Source organism: Camellia sinensis, chromosome 1, assembly GCF_055761805.1.
Source record: "Camellia sinensis isolate YWXY chromosome 1, ASM5576180v1, whole genome shotgun sequence".
Taxonomy (NCBI): Eukaryota; Viridiplantae; Streptophyta; class Magnoliopsida; order Ericales; family Theaceae; genus Camellia; species Camellia sinensis.
This window is the reverse complement of record NC_138961.1, coordinates 113,014,503-113,039,458: the sequence shown is the minus strand read 5'-3', so window position 1 is coordinate 113,039,458 and position 24,956 is coordinate 113,014,503. Positions and strand designations below refer to the sequence as shown.

Genomic DNA, 24,956 nt, shown 5'->3' with positions numbered 1-24,956 from the left:
TGCACACACGCACCCACACTTATTACAAATTCGCCCTCGCTCAGAGGGACCAAAAGAATATACAAATTAACTAACCTACAAACTAATTAATTATTACAGATCACCTAACTAGTAGAAAGCAATAAACAGCCTCGGGAAGAGGGTCCAATGCATGCGTGCTCGGGTTTGCTCGGAAATCCGTCGCCATGCACAAGTTGCCTCTGTTTTCCCTACTCTGTTCCTCTGAAAATTGCACAAGTTCCAAGGTGTGCTCCATGGGCATTGTGGATCACCACCGACCAAGTGGAAACCCCACTGACCATGTCCTGATGGTCATCGACCATTTGTTGAGCTCTCGGCCATCAATAATTGGTCGGTCGGCACTCCATGTAGTCGACCGGCCAAGTCTTCCTGCAGAACCTATTTTGATAGCAGCAGAGGGCAAAACAAGGCATGGCAATGTATTTCAAGCAAATGTGTGCACCAACACATCCCTTATCATGTTTGTGACTCAAAGGGGTATGTTCCTTGATTCTCGGACCACCAATCGCGCATTTCAATGCGTGATGGCCCAATGAACCAAGTCGTGCTTTTTGATTTCAAATGAAATGCAATGCATAGAAACATACAAAGGGGCTTTCAACCTCTATCATGGCTTGATCAAGAGGTGAAAGATGCATGCAATGATATGCAACCTATAAATGTGAGCTAAGTGTGCAACATGAGATGCAAACAAGTAAGCATGCAATAGGCACATAACCTAAGCAAATAAGTATGCAAGACATGGAATAACTATGCAAGCTTAACTATGCAAGCATGCAAGGTGCAACATGGACAACATGTTAGGCAACTTAGCCAAGAGAATGCGTGCCAAATGCAAAGCGATTGAAGCATGCAACACATGCAATAGGCTAAGTATATGACAACACACAAGGTGAGCATGCGACAACATGCAAACAATGGACTTATACCAATTTGGGCAACCCTATACTAGGCCCAAAATAGTGGCCAAAAGCTATGAGGATAGGGCCAAATGCACATACAAGCATGCATGCAAATGGACCAATACTTAAGCATCAAAGAGACAACTTTTAAGCATACTTAAAAGAAGATAAACATGGACACATAGCATGCATAGAAAGCTCTGAAAATCATGTTATAAAGGTGCCAAACCAAGTAAACGAGACAAGCTAAACATGCAACAATGGTCCAAGATTCAAGGAAAGCCTAAGAGGGCTTAAACCATGGCTAAGTCAAATAAGCCTCACAAGGCTAAAAGGACTTAAAACAAATTCAAGGCAGACCTAAACAAAGCTAAGGACACACCTAGATGGCATCTAAGCGGTCTAAACATGCAAGCATACAAAAGAGGCTACACATGGAGCATAAGATGACAACCTTGTAAAGCATTAAAGACACATCAAATGCAAGCATACAAGCATACCATGAGGACTGAAATGATGCTATATGTAATGCCAAACCACTGAAATGATGCAAGGATGGCATGCTAGAGGGGTCACTGCTCAAGGCATACAAGAGATTTTGCATGGTAGCTATACAAAGCAAAGCATGGATGACTCAAATGACCAAAAATAGTACCTTAGCATACTAAAACAAGCATAAAAGCTTCACAAAGCTAGGCCGAAATCATGCTAGAACAAAGGGTTAAAACCTAAAGCATGTTAAGGCAAAAATATGGCATTACAAGACATGTATGCAAGGAAAGCATGGTGTGTCTAAACCAAGCAAAAAATAGAGGTAATACATGGCAATATAAGCACAAAAACCGCTAAGGCATGGCCATCATAAACTTAAACAAGATGCTCACACATGAGGCAAAAATTACCATTTTCAAGGACAAGGAGGGGGGTGGCCATCTCCTTCTTAGGACCTTAAAGCACCATCCTCACCACTGAAATCCCTCAAGATTTCAATGGTGAGGGATTTCAGTGGTGAGGAGGCCCAAACAAAGTGGTCCCGGAGCTCACCAAAATAACACAAAAATAGGGCCAAACAAGGCCTAAGAGGGGCCAAACACCCCCAAACGACAAAGCAACCTTAAACAACTATGTTAAGCACTCAAAATCAAGACTTTTATTAGTTATATACAAAGTCTAAAAATAGTTGCAAGATTGGTTAAAAAGCTATGCAAAAATGGGGAATAAAGAGTGAAGTTCTTACCCTTGATGACCCTCTTCACAAACAATGTTCCAGTTGGTTCTTCAAGCTTGAATCCGCTCAAGAACACCAAGAACAGCTCTCTGGCCCCTCAAAAACCAAGGTAAGGTGTAATGGTGGGTGTTTGTGTGCAATAATAAGACCAAACACACACTTATACACAAAAGAGAAAGAGATATAGAGATGGGGGATATGCAAACCCTAACCCTAATATCAGAGCCCTCTGGAAAAATGTTGTAACCCTAATGGAGGGAGAAGAGGGTCCCTCTTATAGAGAGTCACTCTTGCAAAGCTTCTCAAGTAAGCTAGTCAAGAGGGAGATCCCTCCATACACGTGTATGGAGGGAAGCAAAGTGGGTGCCAACTATCACAGCTGGCACAAAATATCTGCCAAAAGCAGATGCACAGTGGTCGGCCAGCCAAAAATGTAATTTGACCAAAATAGATGGCCGACCGACCATCCAGAGTGCCGACCGACCAAATATTTGGCCGATGGCAACAAAACCCAGCCGGTGGCCTCAAGCCATGGCCGGTGATGTGTGGGAATGGCCAACAAGCCATTTCCTGCCCCTCAAAGGAAAAACACAAGTGTTTGGTGCAAAACCAAACACAAAACAGTCGAGTCGAGAGATCTTGAGGCAGGGCGCGTGGCCGAGACCTCCGGGAACTCAAGACGAACACAAACATGGATGATCACCGAGTGTTCAAACGGTGACGTCCAAGTCTTGGGGACGGTCAAAAATAGGGTGTCCACACCTTGCCCTCAACTGGGCTAAGTACTTCAATCGCGCTTCGGAGTCAGGCGGGATTTGCCTTGATGAGTGAATGGCACCTTAACCGGGCTAAATGCTTCAGCCGATCTCTGAAGTTAGGGGGATTTGCCCTGGCGAATAAATGGTGTTCAATTGAGCTAAAGGAAGTGGGCAGAGTTAGGTTAAGTGATGATTTCGCCAACAACCGAGCTAAGTACTTCAATAGTGCTTCCGAGTTTGGCGGGATTAGCCTTGGTGAGTGGATATAGCTTGATTGGGTTGGAAGTAACTGACTAAGTATCTTAGATCTGGATTGGCTAGGGATAGCTTGGTCCTGAAGGTTGGTCGACATCCAACCGAGCTGTGGATAGGTCGGAAGAAAACTTGCTAGTAGTACATGTCAATACCGTTTGGATGTTTTGTTTGGCAGTATTGACGCATACACGTGTAAGGCAAGCATCTAAGAAAGGACGAGCAAGGTAGTGCACGCGCAAACTATATAAGTCCTGCGACGCCTCCATGCAAAATGTTTGTAATTTCTTACACTGAGCCATCCTTACTTTTTTGTTTTCTTTTTAAGGGTGCTAACTTAGCCATCAGAGGGGTTTTTTGGCAACACACCTGCTGGGGGTAGCTCACCATCATTATGTTTTCAGGCTACACGACGCCATTCGGAGTGGCATGGAGCTTGGTCGCAATCAATACGAAAGTAAAGAATATTTACTCCATGTACAATTGTAGTTGTCTGTGGAAATCGAAACATTCAAAACCTTGTCCTCTAAGATTTTTTGATCAACTTCAATGGTGAACAACGATGACATTCCGCTGTCTACGTTGACAGCATCACACCAGAGTCTGTTTGACGGCGCAATGACTTGCTCGCCGTTCCGACAATGGTTGGTTTGGAGACCTCCACACGAGGGCTGCTAAGACACCAGCAAGATAAATGCACAAGAAGTTCTTAGCACTCATTGAGCCCTGAAGGGTGGCGCCAATGGTGAGGGTCGCACACTCAATACTTGGAGAGTAATCTAAGGACTAGGATGCCATCATTTGAAGAATAGCGATGGAGATGGAGGCCATGAAGCAATAGCTGAAAGGGAAGGGAATTGCTGGAGTAGGAAACCACAGTAAGCGTGCCCAATCCTGTGGCTCAGGTAGTCGGAGTAGGTGAGGGACACCCTCACTTTCCATCGCCAGGAGTTACAGAGGCAGCGATTTCGTACTGCCGGCGGAGAGGTCCTACACTTAGGATAGTAGCTACCGCTCGTTACGTCTAATGCCGACATCAGGATACTCATACTCTGCTCGTTTGAAGGACCTGAGGGATATCCTAGAGGACCGAGCACGTCAGAGGGAGGCTCTGAGGGCGCTAATGCAACAAAGGTTGGCCTCTAGAGTTTATGCAAGTGAAGAGGTTGCCATGCCACTGCAACGCTTGGTGGTGAATGCACCAGTGGACAGAGACTTGGCAAGGCTAAGCGCCACCCCTTTTTCCCTTGAGACTGAGAATACGCTGCTTCCCATTGGCTTTTACCAACCAAATTTACGCTTTATGATGGAAATACAGATCTGTGCATGCACGTTAGCCATTATCGATAGGTCATGGCTAGGCATAGACGGAAGATGCCTTGATGTGTCTTATTTTCCCATCAAGTTTAGGTGAATTGGGCCTAAAATGGTTCGAAAGGTTGCCAGAGGAAAGCGTCGAAAGATGGCAACAGTTAGCTGAGGCGTTCGTCACTGGATTCAAGACGAACATAAAGACACCAAAAGAAGTCGATCATCTTTTGGACCTGAAAATGGAACCAGACAATTCATTGAAGGTGTACAACGCCAAGTATTGGGAAACGTACAATGAGATTCTTGATTGCCCCACGAACTTGACAATCACTCAATGCAAGCATGGTCTTCTAGTCAGACATAGGCTAAGGACTTGCTCATAATGAATCAACCCACGACAATGGAGATGTTGATGCAAAGGATTAACAAACACATTGAATTGAGGATGACACGACTACAGCTACCGAGAAGACAAATCAAGTACTGATGGACAAAAGAGTCGTAGAAAAAGTTCACGTAGTCGGACAAGAAAATAGCCGTCCTAACAAGCACGGGAGATATCAAAATCATGGTGATAACTACAATAATTGATATAAGAGTTGCAACAACAATCAACCCCCACAACGCAAAGGACGATGCCAAAACAAAGTTGAAGGCACAAATCGGGTTCACGACAGTTTTCAAAATAGTGATTTTCTGCATCTTGAGCGAAATCCGTGATGACGCATACGTTTGGTGGCCTGCCAAGTTGGGGAACACTCAACGAGGGTTCAATTTAAGATACCGCTGCACTTATCATGACGAGAGAGGCCATCGTATAGAAAACTATGTGCCTCTGAAGCAACACTTTGGAAGAATTAGTTGTAGCCAAGCATTTGGACTAATATATTGATGGAGGTGTTAAGAGCGGCGCTTCAGGGGTAGGCTGAGCCTAACGGCCTAGCCATTTTGGATGTACCTTTCCAATGCGTCATCAATATAATTCATGGGATCATCGAGCCAATGAGGGTGTGTGAGCTTAGGGGGATGATCAAGAAGGCGGAATATACGGGGGAGGTTTTGGCCATTCAATTGATCATCAAGAAGGGAAGGGCCAAGGTAAAAGACCTCATTACGTTTTCAAGTAAGGATTTGGAAAGAATCTAATCACAATGACGCGTTAGTCGTCACACTGCGCGTCAAGGACTTTGATATTAAGCAGATTCTGATCGACAAAGGTAGCTCGGTCGAGATCATGTATCACACTTTTAACCAGCTTAAGCTGGAGGACAAAGACTTAGCGTCAATGCCTTCACCTTTGGCTGGCTTTAACTAGTAGCCAGAATGACCAATCAGAAATATGATACTACCGGTTAAGGTGGGGTTAGTAATCAAACAGGTGGAGTTCTACATATTGAAAGTGCCCTCTACTTATAACCTAATTCTAGGCAGAGGATAGTTTCACGCTATGCTAACGGTGACATCGACTTACCACCAAATGATAAGGTTTTCTTCTGTAGCCATAGTAATATAAAAGGTCTAAGGCGACCGTAATGGCTAAACAATGCTTTGTGGCCATGAATAGAAGTCGAGCTACCAAAGGCTTCATACAAATGATTGACAGACTAGACGACAAGAAAGTCCAGGATGATGTTGGTAAAAAAGTCGAAGAAAAGGCCATTGAAGACTTGGTAGAAGTGAGAATCGATGAAAGTGATCCAAGCAAGTTCTTTTTGCTTAGATTATCTTTGTCCACCCAAGAGAGGATAGAAATTGTGAACTTTCTTGTGTCCAGTGTAAAAGTGTTCGCATGGACGCCTTATGATGTGATTGGCATCGATCTTAACTTCATTTGTCACTAGTTAAAATGTTTTTCCAAACACCCGGCAAGTTATACAAAGAACGCGGCGATCAGCCCTGCATTACGCTGAAGTAGTGGTAGAAGAAATAAAGAACTTGTTAGAAGCGGGGGCAATCTAGAAGGTGGATTACCCCTGGTGGATCTCAAACACGGTGGTAGTCCCCTAGAATAATGGGAAGTGGCAAGTGTGTATTGATTACAAGACGATCAACAAAACTTTTTCCCAAAGATAGCTTTCCATTGCTCAGAATTGACCAACTAGTGGACCTACGACTGAGCACAAAAGACTTAGTTTCTTGGATGCATACCGCGGCTACCATCAAATCGCCATGTATGAAGGAGACCCGAAAATCACTTTTTCACAAAACAGTTCCGGGTAGTCCCGAAACAACAATAATTTATCAAAATAGTTTAGTCTTAAAACAACAATTTAATTTTCCAACAGTTCAGGGTAGGGGAACATTTATGAAAATATGTAGCATACAACTACTCAACTGAACACGGTATAATATAATCCTCGAATAAAGTATGAAAGTCCAACTAGTGTCCTGAACAAAGTATGAAAACTACACGTCACTACAAATTTAAAAATACTAAAGAGAATAATAAACTGAGTACCCCACAGTAAAGTGCACTAACACAGCTCAACCTCACTCACCGCTACTCTTAATTAATATGTAAGTTTATGTTCTTCAAGGTCTCAAATTACGCAAGATATGGGTTCAGATCGAAACTTAATTAAAAGTAATTTTAAGATAAAATAAAATTTTAAACAAGTTTCCCAATCTATTTGCTAATTTTGAAAATTAAAAACCCACTCCACGCTATTAGAAAAATTCCAAAGCCCTTCAGACAATAACTAATATATCCTAAGTTTCAATCCCAATTGGTTTTTCTTGATTTGCTTATCAAAATAATTATTTACAATTAATTATACCCAAATAGATTGTTTTTTGCAGCACATTAAACAAATTAATGGTTCTCTTATTATACATGAGCAATCAATGCTAGGCCAAAAATTTAAGAAACTAGACTCGTAACAGGCTCTAATGACGCTACTTTGATAACTTTCGGATTTATACTTAAAGAGAATGACACTTTCGAAGTTACTGTTTTGTACTAATTTTTTGGACAGATTTGAATACATCAGTTAATATAGATTTTGACTCCCAAAAATTATGAGAAAATTTTGATATGGGGTTCAATATTCCATTAATCTACTGTAAAAATTTTAATTTAAAATTCATCCGTTTGATATGATTCCTCAAATTTTGAAGTTTGTGGTTCTGTACAGAATTTTTAAACTAAGAATTACACCCATCAATTCTCATCACCAACCACTGACTTGGCACCTAATCAACACACTGGTTTCTCCTATTCCTTCCCAACAACAAGAAGATTACACGCATGAACCATCACAATATATAAATATAATAAAATAGGACAATACTTTAGAGTTGTTGACCACCAATGTTGCTGAAAGTTTCTCTCCAATCTCTCTTCTCTCTCTCTCCTTTTTTCCCCACACCTCCACACGGCTTCTGCTAACTTGTGGTGAACAAATAAGATGGTAGGGTTTTGTGTATATTTTATTTAATACTAGTGGTTGGACACACCCAAAGCATGTGTAGGTCAAATAAATAAATAATATACAAAATGTTTAAATGTGTTGTAAGCAACTCAAATGGTAAGACTATTATTTATCAAATTGTGGTCTAGAGTTTAAGTCACATCCTCTTCTCTATTTATTTTATTTTTTTAAATAATAAATATTACCTCTAAATTAAAGACTTTCACCATAAATTTAGTTTAGGTTTTAAAATTAATTAAAAGATCGTTCAACAATATTTAATTTGCACCTTAAGATTCATAAGTAAAATATTTGAGGTTTGTAAAATAATTATTATTTAATTATTTATTTTATTTTTATATTCAGGTTCTCACATTCTTTTCCCTTCTTAAAGAAAAGTTTCGTCCTCGAAACTAACCTGAGTAAATAATGAGAATAGATGTTGATTCTTCTCATGCATCTCGTCATCGCCTCTTCAACTAGATGATTACGCCACAATACCTTAACCAATTTAGTGGCCTTTGTACGCAACATTTTTTCTTTCGAATCCAAAATCTGAACAGGCATCTCCTCATATGACAAATCCTCTCTAATTTGAAGCGGCTTATAATCTATCACATGCGACAGACTGTGCACATATTTCCTCAGCATAAACACGTGAAACACATTATGCACTCCTGCCAACCTAAGGGGGTAAAGCAACACGGTACGTAACATCACCAACCTTCTCTAATACCTCAAATGGTCTAATGTATCTAGGACTCAACTTTCATTTCTTTCCAAACCTGATGACTCCTTTCTATGGTGATACTTTCAAGAATACCATATCCCTTACATGAAACTCTAAATCTCTCCTACGATGATCAGGATAACTTTTTTGTCTACTATGAGCAGTCAATAATCTCTTTCTGATGGTGATAATTTTTTGTGTAGCATCCTCCACCAAATCAGGTCCCGAAATTTGTCTCTCACCAACCTCATACTAACATAAAGGAGACCTACACTTCATTCCATACAAAACCTCATAAGGAGCTACTCCCAAACTAGAATGATAACTATTATTATACGCAAACTCCATGAGTGGCAAATAGTCATCTCAATTACCTCTCTACTCCAAAGCACAAGCCCTCAACATATCCTCAAGGGTTTGAATAATCCTCTCTGATTGCCCATATGTTTGAGGGTGATAAGCTGAACTAAAATTTAACTAAGTACCCATAACTGACTGTAACGCACCCCAAAACTTAGACACAAAACAAGGGTCCTAATCTGACACTATTGACACAGGTGCACCATGCAATCTAACAATTTCCTTCACATACAACTGTGCAAATCGAGCTAAAGAATAGTTCACCCGTGCTGTAATAAAATGTGCTAACTTGGTTAATCTATCAACAACTACCCAAACTACATCATGATTACTAGTAGTACGAGGTAGTCTGCACACGAAGTCCATGGTAACATGATCCCATTTCCACTCTAGTATAGGAAAGGGTTGTAGTTTCTCTATAATCAATACACAATCTCATAGACCTATCATTCTTCTTCACAAATAACACAGGTGCTCCCCAAGGTAAAACACTAGGCCTGATAAAATCTTTACCTAACAACTTTAGTAACTAAGTCCCTCAACTCCAGTGGTGTCATTCTATAGGGCGCTTTAGAGATAGTTGTTGTATTGGGGACCATGTCAATGGAAAATTCTACCTCACGGTTTGGAGGAAGACTAGGTAGATCCTCTGGAAAAACATCAACAAATTCCCTCACTGCAGGCAACTCATCGAACTTCTGCTCTGGTTGTTTGGTACTCACCATACAAGCTAAATAACCATGACACACTTTTCTTAACATTCGGTTAGCCTGAAGGGAAGAAATAAAACAAATAGAAGACCTTTTCTTATCTCCCTGAAAGAAAAACTCAAGTTGTCCCAGTATAGCAAAAACTACCCCCATTCTAAAACAATCAATCGAAGCATGATGCTCCGTCACCCAATCTATCTCCAAAATCACGTCAAAATCATTCACCTCTAAAGAAATCAAATCCATTGGAAAAAATCCAACCATCCAAGCCTACCTCACAAGATTTACAAATATCTTCCAATGCTACTGTTTCTCCTAATAGAGTAGACATGATAATACAAATATCTAAAGGCTCACAAGGAAAAAGACAATCTTTGTAGATATTTAGGTGATAACTCTTAACCTTCAAAATGAAATCAAGAAAGATTCAACACAAATTTAAACAAAACTAACTCAATCACACACTACTAAGGACTATAAGGACTTGGACCTCCTCTATAGCTCTGATACTATAATTGTCATGCCCCAAACCCGAGTATAACTGGCCGTGGCACACAAGGTCTTAGCCCAAGGCATACCTAAGCCTAAACACGAATCCATAATCACATTAAACAACTATACAAAAGTTCAGTAATAAATAACCAACCTCAATCTAGTGACATGCCACAAGTATAAACGGCAAAACCAACCGTAATCAATGCCATCCAAAGTTATGAGATATAAACAGCCTGCATATCAAAATAATCCTAAATGAACCTCAATAAAAATAAAAAGAAATATGCACAAACTTGACATAACAATCTAAAACAAAATAAATGAATGTCGTAGAGGTCCATGCAATTGACTCTCCGCTACGCCATGAGTCCATTCTAAGTCCTTCTAACACTTGGAAATGATAAACAACTAAGTCAGCTGATAGCGCAGTGAGTAGTAACATGGATAGTAAATACAGTTTTGAAAATAGGGTTCGATTTGAAAATAAGATATATATCATAGAAATTAGATTAGCATGCAATTTTGATAAATATAATCTATTTCAAAAAGAAGATTCCACAGTTCAACAGTTAAAATACTTATGCCTCTCAAGAACATGATAAATGATATTTTTCACTTAAAACATATTATAACATGAACACCAATAATTTTTTGGGTACCAAGAATAACAAGTAACATGCCATAAAGTTCTAAAGGCAATAAGCCCGTTCGATCCAATATCGAACCAAGAGTCGTTATCGGGATGGCAACTCGGGCCTTTTTTCTAAGACAATTCGATTGAAGGTCACCTAGCCTAGTCTAGGTCTTTTTCTTACAATTGTCGGCCCAACTCGGATCTGTTTCCTAGTGGCCAAAGTCACCACACATAGTGGAATAATTTCTCTGGACTAAAATATACAGATGGTCCTGATAATATAATTTAGTTTTGCAAAACATGGTAGTTCACCATTATAAACATGAGACCATTGCAAACAGCTTACTGTATGCCAAGTTTATACATGTTTTAGAAATAATTTAATTCCATTGATAATATAATAATTTATCAAAACAATTTAGTCCTGAAATAACAATTTAATTTTCCAACAGTTCAAGGTAGGGGAACATTTATGAAAATATGTAGCATGCAACTACTCACCTGAACACGGTATGATATAATCCTTGAATAAAGTATGAAAGTCCAACTAGTGCCCTGAACAAAGTATGAAAATTACATGTCACTACAAATTTAAAAATACTAAAAAGAATAATAAACTAAGTACCTCACACTAAAGCGCACTAACACAGCTCAACCCTCACTGTTACTCTTAAATAATACGTAAGTTCATATTCTTCAAGGTCTCAAATTACCCAAGACATGGGTACAGATCGAAACTTAATTAAAAGTAATTTTAAGATAAAACAGAATTTTAAACAAGTTTTCCCAATCTATTTGCTAACTTTGAAAATTAAAAACCCACTCCACACTGTTAGAAAAATTCCAAAACCCTCCAGAAAACAACTAATATATCCTAATTTTCAAACCTAATTGGTTTTTCTTGATTTGCTTATCAAAATAATTATTTACAATTAATTAGATTATTTTTTGCAGCATTTTAAAGAAATTAATATTTCTCTTAGTATATACGAGCAATCAGCGCAAGGCCAAAAATGTAAGAAACTAGACTCGTAACCGGTTCTAATGATGCTAATTTGATAATTTTCGGATTTATACCCAAAGAGAAAGACACTTTCGAAGTTACTATTTTGTACTAATTTTTTGGACAGATTTGAATACATCAGTTAATATAGATTTTGACTCCAAAAAATTATGAGAAAATTCTGATATCGGGTTCAATATGCCATTAATCTACTGTAAAAATTTTAATGTAAAATTCATTCGTTTGATATGATTCCTCAAATTTTGAAGTTTGTGATTCTATACAGAATTTTTAAACTAAGAATTACACCCATTAATTCTCATTACCAACTACTGACTTGGCACTCAATCAACACGCTGGTTTCTTCTATTCCTTCCCGACAACAAACATATTACACACATGAACGATCATAATATATAAATATAATAAAATAGCACAATACCTTAGAGTTGTTGACTACCAATGTTGCTGAAAGTTTCTCTCCAATCTCTCTTTTCTCTCTCTCTCTCTCCCCCCTCCCTTTTTCTCCCTCACAGTTTTTGCTAACTTGTGATGAACAAATAAGATGGTACGATTTTGTGCATATTTTATTTACTACTAGTGGTTGGGCACACCCAAAGCATGTGTAGGTCAAATAAATAAATAGTATACAAAATGTTTAAATATGTTGTAAGTAACTCAAATGGTAAGACCATTATTTATCAAATTGTGGTCTAGAGCTCAAGTCACACCCTCTTTTGAATTTATTTAAATAATAAATCTTGTCTCTAAATTAAAGATTTTCACCATAAATTTATTTTAGGTTTTAAAATTAATTAAAAGATCATTTAGCAATATTTAATTTGCACCTTAAGATTAACAAGTAAAATATTTAAGATTTGTAAAATAATTATTATTTAATTATTTATTTTATTTATATATTCAGATTCTCATATATAGAAGTGTAAATATATTCGGTATTATTTGTCTAAATTTTTTTTTTTTATAATATATGTCCTCCTCAAAGATAAAATCTTGGTTCTGATATTAGAGGGGGAGACCACACCAACACCATATTTAGTGAAAGAGTGCAACTATACATTATCAAAATGGAAAATGATTTGCAAATAGAAAGTTTATATACAAAACACATCTATATGATGTTGAATGGTATTTTTGTCCAATGATGACATTACAAGAAAAAGCAGTTTTAGCGACTAAAAATATAAATTTCGTCGTTGAAAGTAGGACAATTGGCGACTAAAATTGAATTAGTAGCCAAAAGTCTTTGGCAACTAAAATAGTTTAGTAGCCAAATGTGTAGTTATTGACGACTAAAAATCAGTTTAGCCGCTAATTATATGGGTTTTAGCGACTAAAACAATTTTAGTAGCCAAAAGTGAAGATTTTTAGCGACTAAAAAAATTTAGTAGCCAAAAGTATAGGTTTTGGCGACTAAAAAATAGTTTAGTCGTCGATTATAGGTGTTTTACCGACAAAATTTTTTTTTGTAGCCAAAAGTAAAGGTTTTTGGCTACTAAAAAAAATTTAGAAGCTAAAAGTGGACAATTGGCGACTAAAATTCAATTTGGTCAGCAAAAGTGGAGGTTTGGACAACTAAAAATAAGTTTAGTCGCCGAAAGTGGTTATTTTTAGGCAGAAATTAATTTTTTTTAGCGACTAAATTATTGGTAGTAGCCAAAACTAAGGTTTTTGGCGACTAAAAAAAATATAGTCACCAAAAGTGGCTTCCTTTTTTTTTAATAAATAATTTATTTTTTACATAAATTATATTGAATAAAAATAATTATGTTTATATATATAGTTTTATATTAATACGGGTCAATATACTATATAAATAATATGTTTTACATATATATTTATGTGGTGTTATTGTGGCATAGTTGAGAGAGTGTGTTGGCTAAAGGTTTAGAATGTGGGAGGTTGGTGGTTCAAAACTTGGGAAGAGCAGAGGGTAATTTTTTTTTCTTTTTTCTGAAATAAGCTTTTGGCGACAGCTTCAGTATTGGTGACCAAAAAAATAGTCGGCAAATGTATAAATTAAAAAAAAAATTCACTATTGGCGACTAAAAATTTAGTCGCCAAAATGTATAATTTAAAAAATATAAATGAGCTTTGGAGACGAAAATTTTAGTCGCTACAGACTTGGTTTTTGGCGACTAAAAGTTTTTTAGTCGCCAATACCTTTCGCGACAGTTTTCCAGCGACCAAACTGGCGACTAAAAAATTTAGTCGGGGAAACTTAAAAACCGACTTTTGGCAACTAAAAATTCACTTTTGGCGACTAAAAATTTAATCGCCAAATGTGTTTTTTCTTGTAGTGTGATGGTCAATGGCATTTTTAAAATTATAGTGACAGTGTTGTGTGTTTTGATATAAATAAAGGAATTACAAGAAGTAACGCAATTATAATTTTATGTGAGAATTTTGCTGGTGTAACATTACTCTAAAATTATTTGACAAAGTCTTAACCTCTGTAGTTTCTAATGTGGCACAGTAGGTCCTATTATTTTCTTAAATAGGATGAGAGCATATAGATAGAAGGGTAAAATCTACTTTACCCCCTTATGGTTTCACCTTGAAACATTTCACCTCCATATGATTCAAATATAGACAGAGATTTCTCTTCTGGTTTTGGATGAAAGTGCCATAGTTATTTCCATTAAATATAACAGAAGGTATGTCACACTCTCTCAAATTGAGAGTGAGCAATGCATAAATCCTAACTCAAAGTAAAAAATTAAATCAAATATCAATAATATACCCTCATATTCATCTTATTTTTCAAATTAAATCTTAATCATAACCAAACCGTAACCCTAATTGTCATCTTTTATTAAAAGGTTAATTTAATTTAATTTAATTTAAAATGTTATTGGATCGGAAATTGGGTTGAAAATATATGGTAGATAGCTAATTTTATGGTAATAAATTAGACTAATTAGGTTAATTTATGGTTTAATTTAATACATATATATATGTATATGCATATGCATGTATATGTAATTTTAATTTAAAATATTATTAAATAATAAATTGGGTTAAAAATAAAAAATTAGATTAAGGTAAAATTTTATTTTATAATTAAGGTATTTAGGTTAATTTAGGTTTTAAGTTGTTAAATATATACCCTATCCAAAAAAAGTTGTTAAATATATATTTATATATTTAATTAAAAATGCTATTAAAAAAAGGTGACTTTATGGTAGTGAGTTGGGGTATTTAGTTTAATTAATGATTTAATTAGCTATAGATATGCTTATTTTAAAATTTTATTGACTAAGAAATTAGATTAAAAATTGAAAACTAGATTAAGACAATTTTTATGGAAATAAATTAAGGTGTTTAGGTTAATTTTATATGATTTAATTTATGGTACTTTTATGTTTGATTTAAAATTTTATTAAATACAAAATTGGGTTAAAGATTAAAAATAAAAAATTAGATTAAGATAATTTTATGATAATAAATTAAGGTGTTTAGTTTACTATGATTTTATTTGTTAAATATGTGACTAAGATAAAAAGTTATATGTATTAAAGAAGAGAGAAAGAGAATATATTATAGGGGTATTTAGATAATTTTGTCTTTATTTTTAACAAAGTTAGCTTCGCACTTTAATCCAAAATCATAAGGATTTTTTGCCTATATTTGAAATATAAAGGGATAATTTATTTGGGGTACTGATGGGCGATTGCTTTCCCTCCATGGGCGATTACTGTCGATCGAATGAACCAACCAAGATTTGTAAGCATCGAGTATTAGAGTAAGAGCTGGTCCTGTTTTTGCGTTCCATCAGGGTTCCATCTTTCTTTCCATCTTCGTCTGAATCAACTCTACGTTTCCATCTTCTTGCGGGTTAGACCTTTACTTTATTTTCTGATCTCTCTTATTTTCATCTGGGTTTTGTGATTTGAGGGATTCTTAGAGTAGGAGCTGGTCCTGTTCTGCCAGTAATAAGATTTCGCACTCCACCTGTTTGTTAATGTGCCTTAGTGAAAATGTAATGGAAAAAAAAGGAATTGGAGGTTGGACTTGGATAGAGAGGAGGAGGGAAGGAGATGGAGACCAAGGCAAGGATGTTAAGTTTGGTCTGTTCACCATTTTTGTGGATAACTTACCTTCAGCTATGGATGCCAAAACGTTGTTCAAGCTTTTCTCACAGTTTGGCATTGTAAAGGATGTCTTCATTCTGTTCAAAAGAAGGACTGTGTCTAAGTCAAGGTTTGGTTTTGTAAGATTCAATTGCCCTGTTGCAGCAGACATTGCCATCCAAAAAGGGAATGGTCACTGGTAGAAGAAAGGGTGCTAGAAGTTAAAAAAGCTACCAAGGACAGATGCATCAGACTTGAGTAGAGCAGGAGAGAACCCCATTCCATCAGCAGACCTCCTCATCCTATTAGTTACAGGGCTCAAGTTCCTTATTTAGGCCAAAGATCATTCGCTCAAGTATTGAAAGGGATCACACCCATTGTGGCTAGGAAAAAAAGCTTGTCCATAAAAGCCAATGAAGAGGACCTTGGATTGGATGGCTCCATGGTAGTGTAGTAGTCAGATTTAATTCTGATTTCTCTTCTATTAACGTTGGAAATATCTTGAAGGAGAAAGGTTGGATCATGTAATGGTCAGAAAAGGAGGTGGTGGAGATCTAGTTCTAACATTCAAATCTCAAGAGGAGTTGAAATCAAATCCTTGCAATATCAAAGAATGGTTTAAGAAATGGAGTCAGTTTGTGATGGTATGGAAGCCAGGATTTTATTTTGAACAAGAAAGACGTGTGTGGTAGAGGTGTTATGGCATTCCCTTAAACCTTTGGAATAGAGGCACACTCAACAATATTGGAAGCATGTGGGGTACTGTCCTTAGCTTGGATGGTGATATTTCTCAACCTATGTCCTTCTCCCACACCAGAATCAGAGTGGCTACATCTTGTATGGAGTTCATTAACAAAACTATATCTTTGGATTGCAAGGGTGTATTACACCCCATTCTCGTGTGTCAAGATCTTTCCGCAGAATTTAGTAGCTTGAAGTGCAATGGGTTGGAAGAGTGCAGCTCTAATGAAATCTGTGGCAGTGTTGTGGAAAGAACAGGTCCAGAGGAGTGTTTTAGGAAGAATGAGGCAGACCATGTGATGCAGGTAAACACAGTTGTTGAGGAGTCAAAGTGGGATGAAGGGTTCATCAGAGAAGAGGAAGTATGTACCAAGGAGGTAGATCAGAGGACAGGGTCTAATGATTGCCAATTGGGCGAGGAGGTAAACACAGTTATCAAGGAGACCATATTGGAGGAGTTAGTGCACAACCCAAATTTTATTGTTCAGCAAGTATCTACTCCTGGTTTCATCAAAAGCTTCAGTGGATCTCGCGATGGAAGTGGTTTTGGTATCAATCTTGAAGTGGATCTGTCACAAGCTCTTAGGAAGAATCTAAATAGGAAGGTCTTTTGAGCCTTAATCAGTCAGGCTTAGTTAGGCAACCTACTTTTGTCTCAAAACTCCTGCGGAATAAGAAGAGGAAAAGAAAGAAGAATGTTCAGCTAGAGGGGTTCACTAGCTTTGCTAGACTTCATGGGCAGAAAGCTGCAGCAGTCAGCAAGCACACTTCTAAGTTTGTCATTTTCAGACCAGCAGCAGTTGCGATTGCACGTTCAGATCTGTCTGAGGGTATTACTAGTCCGAACAATCTTCTCCTCAATGAAGCTAAAGCCACTATACAATTAGGTAAATCTCTTGGCATCAATTTCAATGGGGAAGAAGATGATGTGATAAACAAGATTATTGAGCTAGAGTTAAAGGACAAAGAGAGATCCAAATAGGAGGGTCTGGTCTCAAAAGGTTGAAGGATGGCATCAAGTAAGCTTAGCTGGAGTTTTCTCAGTGGGTTTAAACTTTGTTAGCTAGTTTTTGGGTTTTGACTTCAAGTGTATGTGGTCTTGTGAGCTAATGTTGGTTTCTCACCATCACTATGCTCGGTTTCTTTTCTTGTCCTTTTTTTTCTTTCTCTTCCTTGTTGATGTTATCTCATATGTAATGTATGTTTTTTTCATCAATAAAGGATTTTCTTTGTTGATAAAAAAAAAAAAAAGGTGTTTCAAGGCAAAATCACAAACAGGTAAAGTGAATTTTACACTAAATGATATTTAGTACATGAATATAAAATATAATAAAATAAATCAAGTGATAAATATTATTTCTCTTAAAATCCAAGAGAAGTTTGTTTCCTACTAGTTGCCACAAGAAATAGAGAGCTACTACATTTTAATGAAATAGTTAACCAAAACTCTTCACCTATATATAGAATCTATACCTTTATATAGTCCCATTATTTATTAAGAGAATGATTGGAATTGTCTAAATAAGTATATTTTATTTTTTTTTTTTATAAAAATATGAATAAAAAAAATAGAGAGGTAATATGATTTAAAAAAATAAAAAAAAAATATGTTAATATAAGGAATACCAAATAGTGTGTAAATATGATGTGTCTAGCAAGTCTAGCATAGTAAGTCCTACTTAGTTTTTATAGTGTCGATACATTTAGGCGGTGAAACAAAATTGATAATAATAAGACTACCACAGGAGTTTTGAACTTCGAGCAGTCACTGTTCAAATCAGTCTGCACACCAACAACAACTATGTAGATTGAATTGAGTAAACTTCCATTTCAGAAGACAGTAGGGATTTTCATTCTGAAGTACAACGAAAAACAAGCTTTTTAAATAGCCTTACATAAAGCAGTTTATATTATACATTGGTTCACAACTTCATAACATATAGAAAATAACAAAACAGCAACAAACAACAATAACAAACAAAGTCTCACACTCACATACCATCTTCTTTAACAAGTTCATAAGAAGAAGCACATCACACAAAAGCACACAGAAAACAAATAACAAGCACAGATACTTATTGATGAAACAAAACCCAGGTGGTTCAGTTTAATGTTGGGACGATCCAGATTGGTGGAGGCAGGAACATGTGAGCCAGATTTGGGACATAATGCTGCGAGATAGTTTTATCCACCATGTTGTAGACACCAATGTCATAAGCCCCTGTAGCATCATACGATGTCCCCGCCATAAACGCAGCAGTGCCATCATCTGTGTAGTAAATGCAGTTTGGCATGCACCCTCTGGGGAAATCAGAAGCCACCACAGAGAGTGAATGGTTATCCCCCAAGAACAAAGCACAATCACCGATTCTATCCATCTCAACCCATTTCAAACGGTCACGATTACGAGAACTACTAACATGATCACGTTCAACAAGCCTGTAAACCCTAAACTTAGTGGTCCAATAATTTCCACCTTCTGCTGGATCAATTAGCCTTATAACATGCCAAAGATCTCCCTTAGGTGATTCCACAAGGTACTTCTTGCTATGCGGATGCAAAAAAACACAAATGGTTGGTGCAACAGACTCATCATGCATTATAGTACTCGGTCCTCTAACATCACAAGAGTATACTTGTCCCCAAACATCCATTGCATAAAACCTGTCTTTGTGGTAAATAATGTCCTGAAACGACCTGTAAGGCTTGCCATTAATAAAACGCCATTCTTTAGCATTAGAATTAGCATTAGCATTAGCATTAACAGTAGTAGTAATTCGAAGTACCGCCAATTTTCGCCCACTGCCATAGATGATGGCAATATCGTAATTCGATGAATCCGGGTCGGCTGATAATACAGCCTTGTGGATGTAGTACTCGCTGAAACGATCGGAATTCGTATCATCATCAATGATGATAATGTCTCCCATGAATGACGGGAAGAGAAGCTTCATTCTGCTGGAGAATGGGTTTATAAGGCCAATAACAGCAGTCCTGACATCTAAAGTGATTAACCAACCATGAGAAGAGCCACAACACCTCCTCCGGTAAGGTACGGGAAGCTCAGTTTCGCATATTCCGGGCTTGGTGAGGCTGTATAAACCACGTCTCATGCGACTGTTATTGCTGGTGGGGATCATGAGGAGAGGTAGCTGAAGATTATTTTTTACTTCAATTCGTTTGTGGTGATTCTCCTGTGTGATCCTACGCCAGTTAGGGGAGACACCGCCAAATCGGATGTAGTCTTGGAGAGACACCATCTTGTCCAAAATATTGTCAACAAGGTTCTGGGGAAGCCATGCCCATGTTGAGTTTGAGTTCGGATCCGGAATAACTTCCATCTCTTTCTCTACCTCCATTCACTGTTTCAAGGACTTGAGTATCAAGAAACCACCACAGAATAGAACCAACTACAGAACTAATCGCACAAAATACAAGGGAAGCAATTTGAGCAAGTGAAACAATCTCTTTTTTTTTTTTTTTCTTCTAATATTTTATTTTGTGGTTGGTTCTTTGTTCTACAATTACTGGTATCAAGTTTGTCTAGGAACCAAAAATTAACATTTATGATGTATATGAACATGATACGAACATGTGCAAACTAGAACGGGATCAAATTTTTGAAGCCAAATACCTGAAAATTTGTTTTCTTGAATGCAATTCACAAGCAAAATCTGTTAGGAGGATATATAAACAAAATATAAACCAAGAGTTGATATGTGATGAACACTGAATTTAGGCCTTTTTATTCAGCATCAAATCAATCCATTGGGAAACCAAAAATTAGTATACATTTATTAGAATACACAGATGCAAAATTAGTACAGGATTAAATGAATATGATACATAATTAAGTAAGATAAGCAATGAAATCTAAATTCATGCAGCTTTATGTAATAAATTTAACTTCGATTGTTCAAACATCAAAGAATAGAGATTCATTTACCAAAAATCATCTACAGAGAGAGAGAGAGAGAGCAGATCGAGGAATAAAAAAGCACTACCCAGTTGTTGTTAGATGATTTCTGAGTGCTACTAGGATTGAGTGGTGTCTTTAAACTCGATCTGGAATTGTCTTACAACACAAACTTTCATACAGATGTTTGATGCAAAAAAAAAAAAAAAAAAAAAATTGTGAAATATCAAATCCAGGTAGTGTTTGTATCAGCCTATTAGGCAACCAAAACTAAATTTACATTTATGATTACACACACACACACACACACACACACATATACACACACACATGCAAACTATGAGGACGAGATCAACCTTTAGAGGTCAAATATATGAAGACCTTGATTGAATCCAATTTCAAAAGTGAAATCTGTGAGGATAGACATAAAGAAAATGATAAAAGATGGAAAGGAAGGCGGAACTAGTGAATTCTTAAGCTTATCCCATCAGGGAACCAAAAAGTGTTGTATACATTGATTGTTTTACCCACATATACCACTAAGTGCCAAAAAAAAAAAAAAAAAAAAATTGTATTTCAAGTTCAAGTAAATGTAAGAAAAATCTGACTTTTCTTCTCCAATTTCACAACTAAGATCTGCTTGGATGAGCAAGATATAACTAGGTCCAGCTCATGATTTTAGATAAAATATCAGCCCATATATGATATATCTGTAAACATCGGCATCAAAAAGTTTAAAGTTTTGATACAGAGATGAATTACTGTAATCTATTTCAAACCCAAAAACCGAACTATAAAAATATTATATAAAGAAAGAGACTAAAAATGAAAATGCAAAAAAGCTTGAAAAAGAAAAAAAGAAGAAAAACATTACCCAATTTTTTTATGAACTGAAATCTGAGTGAAAGTGACTGCACTAACAACACTAATTTTCAGACAGATCTTGAAGGAAAAGATGGTATATATATAGAGAGAAGCAACCCTAAGTAGGGTTATTGTGATTCGATGATACCGAGGCGTAAAAGCATTAGACTCCGTTTGTTTTCAGATATAGAGATGTGGAGGGTTGATAGCTTTTGCCGAGACTCGGTGCCTAAATTGAGAAATTAGGGAAATGGTAATGGGGTTAAGCTTGGATTGGTTTGGTTGCTGAAGCGAGCATAGTGTGAAGCTGAGCTAGATGGGTCCACAAAACCGTTACGTTTTGGGTTGCCAGATAATCACCCTGTTCAAATTTTGGCATCTTAAGTGTGCATTAACCAATCAAAATGTAAGAGAAATAAATGCTAGCATTCAATTTTAAGTAGAAGCTTAGTTGTAAATTTCGTTTATATGTCATGATATATTGAGGGAACGAGATAATTAAGTGAAAATTAGGGGAAAAAAAATTTTGACCGATTTTTCTCCAAAAAAATAAAAATAAAATCAATAATGTTAGGGATCATAAAAGAAAATCATGAAAAACTTTCATAAAAATCGTTCATCGTTGGATTAATTGTAGTGTTTTATTATAAGTCATACAATCACTCTTGAATTTGCGTAGTATTACTCAAAAAAAAAAAAACAAAAAAAAAAAAAAAAAAAAAAACAAAACAAAGGATAAGATGTTACATGTAATATTTTTCTTGTTTAAATTCTATATACTTCTTTTGAAAAAATCGTAGGTCAACAAAAATGAGAAAAGAATAACAATAATAGAAAGAAAGAATTAAGAGAGAAATATTGTGAAAATTAACAATATTGTAATTATCTAAATCTGTCAAATCATTTTACTCTTTTTGAAAAATATTTAAAGATTTTGCATTCTCATTTCAATAAAAATTTAAACACATTATGCTTTTAACTTGCGCAAATTAATTTAATTTACTAAACTTTTTTTGGGTTCAAATTTACTAAAAATTGTTATGAACATAATGATGTGATGTATTTATTTATTTATTTTTTGATCGGAAAAATAAAATTTTATTGATGAGGCCATTAAGATTAAAGGATACATCAATAAATTGATGAGAAGAAGTTATAAAGAGTTAGTCGAGCATCCTATTAGGCTCTGTAAATTTGACGGTTGTTTTCATTGTAATTTACAGATTTAGCAAAATTTCTACTACATGTCTTATATAAGTATAGACCCACTTATCTTTTGTGGTCTAGCATTTTTTCATAAATTGTAGTTTATTCAAATGATGTTCCTATATATACTGTGCACACTTTATTATTTGATCGTATCATTACTTCTTTTTTTTATGAATGGTATCCCGGGCACAAAATCTTCACAATGCAATCTATTTATTTATTTATTATTTTTTTTTTCAACATTGTACATTGTACATTTTAAGTGTCAATTAAATTTCAATATGTCGGAGTTTTGACATATATCAAAACAACATGCAAATTTACTCGTCTTTTTTTATTTTTTATTTTTATAAAAAAAATGGAGAAATCTAAGAAATTGACAATATCTCATTTTCGGAGGAGGAGAAATCTAAAGATATCGACAATATCTCATCTTCGATGGAGATTCTGACATGACAGCAAATTTTCGTATTAAAAATCTTTGTCGGAGCTTCTGTTATGACCGTTAATTTTGGTATAAAAAATCTTTGTTGAAGTTTCTGTTATGACTGTTAATTTAGGTATTTAACTAAAAATCTTATCGTCGTCAGAACTTTAATTATGACGGTTAATTTTCGTATTAAATTCTTAGTTAGATTTAGATAATAGGAGTTTGCATTTATGTATAATCTGAGAAAAAAGAACTATGCACCAAAAAACCAATCGTACATTTTATATAAAATATAATTATGTTTAACCTCAGGGGAATGAACTGCTTTCAGGGAAACTAGTGGTGATTACTCTTTTGGTTATAGCAAAGATTAGTCACCCACCGGTGTGACCCTGCGGGGCTGTGATTCTTTCCAGGAGTGTAACTAGTAAACTCTTTTGTTTTTGGTTTGTCTTTTTCTGTTTTTTGTTTTGTGGCAAAGAAAATTTATTGGTGTAAAACACACAAATACATACTATCTGCTTTTTAGTTGATACTATTTCACTTTGCAATGGTTTTTGTGGGGGAGGAGATAAAGGCTTAGCGTCCAATTCTTTGAATGGATTGGCCTACTTTTGAACGGAATATGATTCTTTTATAATATATATATACATATATATTTTGATAATTCGATATCCGGTTCACTGTATGAATTAGTTTGGAAAATTAATTTCACTGTCCACTACAAGACTATCAATTAAAGTTACATTGCAATTTGTGCACAAAAACTCTCACATGATAGTGGGGCGCATGCATGTGGGACCCATGTGAGACCCTCCTTATTTGAAAGCTTTTGACACAAATTTTTTCTGTAAATAATATTTCTCTTTGCAATAATATACTTGTAATAATTAAAATTATTAGAAGGATGATTGTGTTTTGAACTTCAAATATTTATTTAAATTATGCTTTAAGCTTAAATCACCTGTTTAAATTAAAAAGGTGCACATCGTAAAAAGTTGTTACAATGATTTTTACGGTGAAACACTACAACAAAATGCACCTTTGGCGACCAAATTTGGTGACTAAAACATTTTTGGTCGCCAAAAGTCAAACCTTTAGCGACTAATTTTCTTATTAGTCAGCAATGTTGTGAATTTTAGCTGCTAAAATTTTTTAGTAGCCATATAATAGCTATTGGCGACTAAAAGTAAATTTAGTCGCTAAAAATATTCAAAATAGGCAACCAAAAAGTATTTTAGTAGCCATATAATAGTTATTGCGACTAAAAGCTTTTTAGTCAGCGTTTGTCAAAATTTTAGGCTACTAATTCTACTTTTAGTCGGCGTACGCTACCTTTTGCCGACCAAAAAATTTTCATCGCTAAAAAAAATAGTTATTTTTTTGAGAACTCTTTGCCAACTAAATAATTTAGTCGTTGATTAATTAGTTTTTGCCGACAAAAGAAATATTTAGTCACTAAAGGCAGGAAATTTGTTTCAGAGAGAAGCGTAAATATTGGCGCCCTCCCTTTTGTTTCACATATACACACACACACAGACCACTCACCACCAAACTTGACGCCGGCTCCACCGTCGCACGTCGCTAGCCACGGTCTTTCTCCACTATAGTAGGTCGCCACCGTTGGAAATCACCACCGCCATTGCTGCAAATCACAGGTTTTTGTGTCTCTCTCCCTCTCTCTTTCTCTCTCTCTCTGTCGCTGTCGGTCTTCTCCCTCTTTGTCAATCTGGCTCTTCTCCCTCTCGAGCCATCTCTCTATTTCTCTCTCTCTCTCTCTCTCTCTCCCCCTCTCTTCCCGTATTTTCCTATCTCTCACACTTCATCTAGGGTTTATTTTTTGTGTTGATTTTGTAAATGGGTTTGGTTGAAGTTTTTGATTTGTACG

General features: G+C 36.0%; 2 protein-coding genes across 2 annotated transcripts in view; one reads left to right on the top strand and one right to left on the bottom strand.

Annotated features, from left to right (window-relative positions):
- Positions 1-24,956, top strand: part of LOC114318559 (uncharacterized) — a 174,415-nt gene that overhangs the window by 27,955 nt on the left and 121,504 nt on the right. Inside the window, 3 exon segments of the mRNA XM_082913107.1 lie at positions 6,840-6,869; positions 13,727-13,740; positions 17,670-17,683. Coding sequence (XP_082769233.1) covers positions 6,840-6,869; positions 13,727-13,740; positions 17,670-17,683 — 58 coding nt within the window.
- On the bottom strand, positions 18,752-20,008 carry LOC114318560 (putative F-box protein At5g55150). The gene has a single exon (XM_028265469.2). The coding sequence runs from the start codon at positions 20,006-20,008 to the stop codon at positions 18,752-18,754; it is 1,257 nt and encodes a 418-aa protein (XP_028121270.1).